Genomic DNA, 7,092 nt, shown 5'->3' with positions numbered 1-7,092 from the left:
ATGGTCCCAAATGAATCATATCAGTACAAAGGGATTGTCCAGCTCCTGCTGTATTTCCAATGGAGATGGGTTGGGATTATAGCAGCTGATGATGACAATGGAGAAAAATTTGTGCAAACAATGGAAACAATGCTTTTTCAGAAAGGCATTTGCACTGCCTATAAAGGAATAACAAAACATATGTCTCAATTATTAAAATCAGAAAACCCCTTTGAAATTTTTCAAAGCATATTAAATCATCTTACAAATGCCAAAGTAAATGCAGTGATTGTAAATGCAGACCATCAGACTATATCATATTTCAAATGGTTTATATATATCAATGTCATTTTACATGAGAGGGCTACACTGAGATCAGTCACTAAAGTGTGGATTATGACTGCTCAGTGGGATTTCTCATCACAGAATGTACACAGAGGTTTTGATATACAAGTCTTTGATGGTACCCTGTCTTTTGCAATTCATTCAAGAGAAATTCTGGAGTTTCCAAAATTTCTTCAGGCACTTAATCCTAGCTCAACAGAAAGAGATGATTTCCTCCGTTTATTTTGGGAAGAGGCATTCCAATGTACCTTTTCTGACTCGAATGAAGAAAATGAAAGCCCTGGTACTTGCACTGGGCAAGAGAGGCTGGAGCATCTCCCGGGGACTCTTTTTGAGATGAGCATGACTGCCCAAAGCTACAGCATTTACAATGCAGTCTATGCCATTGCCTATGCTTTGGAAAGATTTTATTCTTCCAGACCAAAACAAAGGGCAAAGGCATTCAGAAGTCCAGCATATCCTCCAAATCTACAGTCATGGCAGGTAATGCTCCTTATCTGATGTATTTCATTATTATTTAATTATTTCATCATCAATGAAGTAAAATGTAGGCTTAGAAATTTTTTCCCTATGTGAGAAAGACTTTGAAAAAACAGACAGTGAAGACATTTTATTTGCAAAAATTCTATGCAAACTTTGCACAGAATTAATCTTCATTTTCAGCATTTTCAGGACAGGAAACAGCATTTCCTACACAAGAAAAATATTTCTATGGAGAAACTGTTGGTTCCTGTACAAAACATCCCTAACTACAAAGATACTTCTCAGTCCAGGATTCCTCTCCTCAGGGTTTCTCAGCACTTGGTAAACATGTTTGTAGACCATTTTTCAAATATTTTAAAATATTTTCCCAACCCTATCCTACCCCCCAGAAGCACTGATATCCAATGCTTAAACTAATACCTTCAAACTGTGGGAAGACATAGGAGACAAATAACAGTGGCTATAACAGAAGGGAGGGCATGAACCAAATCACAGTATATTAAATCTAAAATGGAGTTTAGCCATTATTACTGTTTCTGAAATTCAGTGGCAGAGAACACCCCAAAATACAAAGAAGAAACTTAATGGCTCATGCTTCCTTGGAGTTTTTAAACAGCAATTAAATGCAATTGTAATGGTCACATAGGGGCAAAGATATTTCATCATCTTGGGTAGATGAAGACAACGCGAATGTAAAGAAAGGCAGTGGGGGTGGCAGTAATGTTTTGACAAAGAAAACTAGAAAGAAGTGGATGAAAGAAGGGATTATGAAAGTTATAAGGTTGAATGTTTTCTTTTTTAAAAAAGTAAAACAGAAGTATCTTCCATTTAAAATGAAAGGACTCATCATTAGCCAACTTTGAAGCCTCCTAGAATTATGAATTATGAGGAGCAACATATGAATCACACTTCTGCTTTATCCTCTTTCAATCTAGCTTCATCCCTTCTTGAGTAGCCTCTCATTTAACAATAGTGCTGGGGACACTGTGGCTTTTGATCAGAATGGTGAATTAGTAGCTGGATTTGATATTATGAACTGGGTTACTTTCCCAAATCAATCCTTCATAAGAGTGAAAGTGGGAAGTATGGATCCAGAGGCTTCCCTGGGCATAAGAATCAGAATCAATGAAGGGGCGATCACATTGCACAGCATCTTTAATCAGGTGGGATCTATCTAAAAGTTCCAAAAACAAAGGTAAATCAGAAAGTTTTCCTGTATTGATTCTGAGTGCTGATGTTTCATTACAACAGGGGATCTCAATATAGATCCTTCATGTCTTCAAAGTCATCTTCTGATCTCTTGATTACAATGCGTACGTTGATTTATAACTGAACCAAGTTGTAGAAAAGCTTTTAACTATTTCAATGTCTCTTTACCCCCTTTTAAGATATGTGAGTGCTCTGCATATTTTTTTTTTCGTAATATTTGGCTGGAACAATTCATTTTCTTCCTTTATTCATATCAGTAATAATTCCAGCTATTTTCCCATTTTCCACTAGTAATATTGTATCTTCTGAAAATCTAACAATATTGAGATATGAGAGAAAACAAAAGACTGAATCCAGAAAAAATGGAAGTACTCGTGATAGGTTCCTCCAGTCTAAGGAAGGAAATTTGCCAACCTGTCTTGGACAGGGTCACACTTCCCCTGAAGGATGAAGTTTGCAGTCTAGGAGTACTTCTGGACTCATCCATGCAATTGACATCTCAGGTCGATGCAATGGCTAGAAGTGCTTGCTATCAACTTCGGTTGATACGCCAACTGCGACCCTACGTAGACCAGAGAGACCTTGAAACGGTGATACATGCTCTGGTAACCTCTCGTCTAGACTTCTGTAATGCACTTTAGGGCTACCCTTATACCAAGCTCAGAAGCTTCAGTAAGTACAAAATATGGCAGCCAGATTGGTCACCGGTTCATCAAGGTTTGACCATATTACATCTATTCTAAAAGATCTTCACTGGCTACGTATTTGCTTCCGGGCACAGTACAAGGTTTTGGTTATTACCTATAAAGCCCTACATTCCATGCCTCCTTGAGTACCAGTATTGGGGAAATGGTGGGGGCATAGAGAGATAGATTGATAGATATTCTGTGAATCTGTAGAATCCTCTAGTACAACTGCCTCTAACAACACAAAATTAAATAGGTCTATTGATAAATGAATCTAGTAAATCTCTTGAATCCTAAATTTAGATATCTGGTCATAAAGGTGCACAAGGCAAAAGCCAGAGGCTATATTTTGAGTAGACCAGCAGTTTGGATTGCAGGACACATCTCTGGGAGCAGAGGCCAAGGCAGGTCTGCTCTCAAGTAAATCCCACTAAACACAGTAGAACTATTTTCCCCAACCGTGTTTGGATACAATTTCCATCTTCTCTGCATGCACAGACAAGACACTCCAGACTAGTGTGCTTGAAGAAGAACAAATTAAATGATAAAATAACATTTTGCTGGTGGTGAATTTTCAGACAAAAAGGGTTAGATGATAATCTTTAAACCAAATATATTGTGTTGTTATTTAGATTGAAGAAGAATGAATGGCAGCTCCTGTTGTAAACTGCTCATCCTAATACCTGGTCTGAATGGCTGAGTCACTGTTTTCTTAAAATATTTAAGCAATAAAAATGAATTCCCATTGAAGTGCCCACCCCATTACTTCATTTGCAAAAGATGCATCTGAAAATTCTTACACAAAGCTGACAGCTTCAGAGCTTGAAAAGACTTGAGCCAAGAAAACAACCCAACCCTATAATCACATGTGTTTTGGGAATAATAAGCATTTTTTTTTTTGCCTAAAAGTCATACTTTGAAGGAATCTGACATTCTGTTATCTCATTTATATAGTTCTTCAGTGTATTACTTCCATCATCTTTTTATTTTGCTTTGATCATATTATCTTTTCCCATGTTGATCATTCCACTTCCATACAGAATGTGGTGGAAGTCGTACGTGGAAGGAATCTGCTTGTCTGCTATTTTCTTCTATTGCTTTGAACTGATTATTATGATACTTCTTTTTTTCCCCCCTCCATATATGTTCTTGAATTTAGGATTCTGACTCTGCCTGACTCCCTTTTTACTTTTGCTTATTGACTGTCCTCAAATGTTTTAAATGTTTAATCAATCATCCTGTGAGGACTCTTTGTCTTTTTGGATAAGACCAACAATGAAGCTTTTTCAATCACATGGTCAAATGTGTATTTCCAAAATCAATGATATTGAATAGAACGTTCTTGTTGCTGTTTTTAACATGGAGGACTGAGACACTTTCTCTCCTTTTCATGGATAGGTGCCACCTGTTTCGCTGTGTAATGATAAATGCCTTCCAGGTCACAGGAAAAAAAAGAAGGAAGGGAAACCTTTTTGTTGCTATGAGTGCATTCCATGTCCAGATGGGGAAATTTCAGGTGAAAAAGGTAGACAAGCTAATATGTAGTTTCTGTTTTATCTTTCATTTCTTTTGCTTTATCAAATAATTGAGTTATTTATATCTAAACAGACAGCTATAGGTGCAAAAACCTCCCCATTTTCTTTTTCAATGAATATTCGCAGAATTCTAGTGGCATTCTGCTGTGTATTTCAATACCAAGCTTCCAAGACTTGTTGTTTCTTCATAGATGTTTGAAGAGGGAAAGTAATGCTTCATTTATTATAATGTACGTATTTAACCACCTATATATTTGACATTTGGACATGCTTTTGTGCACATTAAGTTTTGAACTGAAACACACCACATGCCTCAGAAATCCATAGATCTCTAAGACAAGATCCATCTCTAATAACAAACATGGAGCACAAAACCGGAATAAGAAAATCAATTAACTTTGATACAGCTGAAATTTTCATTCCACTTTCAAATGACTTAGTTTTATGTGACTGAAGTAGAGCAAAATTATTCAGAAATATGACTTATGGCAATAACAACAGAAAGTAGGGGTAGATTATTTGGAAGCCGGATGACAATTTTAAGAAGAAAAATGATGTCAAACATTTATTTACTTATTTACCAGCTACATTTCCATCTTGTCTTGCCTCACAAAGCAGCATCCATGTCTCCCTACTTCATTGTCACTTTAGTCTCATATTAATCCTGATAGAGGTTAAGCTGAGAGGCACTTTCTGGCTGAAGGTGACCAATAGGTTTCATGTCTCAGTGGGTACTTGAACCTGCATTTCCTGAAATAGGGATTAACACACACTATCTGTTTTATTTTTCAGACATGGATAAATGTTCCAAATGTCCAGATGGTCAGTATCCAAACAGGAACCAAGATCAATGTCTTCCCAAAACTATAAACTTCCTCTCATTCACAGAACCATTGGGGATAACTCTCACTTTCTTGGCTCTCTCACTTTCTCTGATCACAGTTGTGGTTCTACAAATATTCGTCAAGAACAAGAATACTCCCATTGTCAAGGCCAATAACCGCAACCTCACTTATTCTCTCCTCATCTCCCTATTGCTCTGCTTCCTCTGTGCATTGCTCTTCATTGGGAAACCCAAGAAAGTGACCTGCTATTTGCGACAAACAACTTTTGGCACCATCTTTTCCATTGCTGTGTCTTGCATTTTGGCAAAAACCATAACAGTTGTTATAGCTTTCATGGCCACCAAGCCAGGCTCCAGGATGAGGAAATGGGTGGGGAAAGGACTGGCTAACTCAGTTGCTTTTATTTGCTCTCTTTTCCAAGCCAGCATGTGTGCCATATGGCTATGCACTGCTCCTCCATTCCCTAATTCTGACATGGACACTTTGGCTGAAGAAATCATCCTGGAATGCAATGAAGGCTCAGTGACCATGTTTTATTGCATTGTGGGCTACTTGGGATTTCTGGCTATGGTTAGTTTCACTGTGGCTTTCTTAGCCAGGAAGCTGCCAGACAGTTTCAATGAAGCCAGATTCATTACTTTCAGCATGATCATATTTTGTAGTGTTTGGTTGTCCTTTGTTCCATCTTATCTGAGCACCAAGGGAAAATACATGGTGGCTGTGGAGATATTCTCCATCTTAGCCTCAAGTGCTGGTTTACTGGGTTTTATCTTTTTCCCCAAATGCTACATTATTCTTCTGAGACCTGAACTGAATAGCAAGGACAGGCTGATCAGAAATAAACTGATATAGGTTTATTTCACTGCACTGCACTGAAGAAATAGTGTAGTTTGACACTGCCTTAAGTGCCATGGCTCAATGCTAGGGAATTATGAGAACTCTAGTTTTGTGAGACCTTTAGCCTTCTCTGTCAGAGAGTTCAGGTGCTCAATAAACCACTATTCCTAGGATTCCCTAGCACTGAGCCAGAACAGGTAAAGCGGTTTCAAACTGGATTATTACCAAAGTGCAGATGCAGCTTGTGTTCTAGATGCTGTTATGCTTTTTCATTCAATATATACTGTTCATTCAACACAGTGGAGGCTATTTCTATATATACTTGTAAGATTCTTTATTAGCCAACTGGATAGTCTATGAGAAAGACGTATTGTTAAACAATGAACAATAAAGCTGCTTCCAGTTTTGAGAGAAATCCTTGAAAGCCCATAATTCAATCAAATTTAGTGCATGCCTTGCTGATATTATGCACACATAATGACTGTAGTATCTAAACATATTTAACAATTACAATGTCATAAGTCTAATGTACAACATCCCAATTCACTTTTATTTATTTATGTATTTATTTATGTCATTTATACAGCACCCTTCAGCCCTAAAGGCTATCAGAGCGATTTACAATTATTATTTCACTATTCCACCACAAGTTACATTTAAAACCACATATTGGCCTTTCCAGGATAGCAAATTCCAACTAATTAGAGAGTGAGGGATGGGGTGGGCTGACAACGTGTCCTGCGTTCTTACTGTAGTTAGATATGATGCAGCTGCTTATCCCCAGTTACTGGATCTGGGCTGGATGCAGGACTGCTCTCTCTCTCTCCCACACATACACACACACACAGACACACACACACTGGAAACTCATAAATGTGGAGGCTGCATAGCTTAAAATGTAGATTTCGGGGTGGTAGCATTAGGAGACATAGTTACAGAGATGTAGGTCCAAAGCACACTGCATAAATAATCTAGTTTGAGACCACTTTAATGGCCCTGGCTCAATGCTAGGCAATTCTGGGATCTGTCGTTTTGTGAGACATTTTGTCTTCTCTGTCAGAGAGCTCTGGTGCCCCAAAAAACTACAATTCCCAGGACTCCCTAGCACTGCACCAGGGCAATTAAAGTGATCTCAAACTGGATTATTTCTGCAGTGTTTTGGACCATAGCTAC

At 38.0% G+C, this 7,092-nt stretch overlaps 1 protein-coding gene across 1 annotated transcript; it reads left to right on the top strand.

Moving 5' to 3' along the window:
* Positions 1 to 5,934, top strand: LOC149303519 (vomeronasal type-2 receptor 26-like). The gene is made up of 4 exons (XM_089480064.1): positions 1 to 807; positions 1,743 to 1,970; positions 4,101 to 4,227; positions 5,030 to 5,934. Exons 1-4 carry the CDS (start codon positions 1 to 3, stop codon positions 5,932 to 5,934), a joined length of 2,067 nt encoding a protein of 688 aa, XP_089336190.1.
* The last annotated feature ends 1,158 nt before the right edge of the window (positions 5,935 to 7,092 follow it).

This window comes from Sceloporus occidentalis, unplaced genomic scaffold, assembly GCF_023333645.1.
Source record: "Sceloporus occidentalis isolate IW3139 unplaced genomic scaffold, rSceOcc1.0.p SCAF_14, whole genome shotgun sequence".
Lineage (NCBI taxonomy): Eukaryota > Metazoa > Chordata > Lepidosauria > Squamata > Phrynosomatidae > Sceloporus > Sceloporus occidentalis.
Note: the sequence above shows the minus strand (reverse complement) of the source record. Positions and strands in the feature narration are given on the sequence as shown.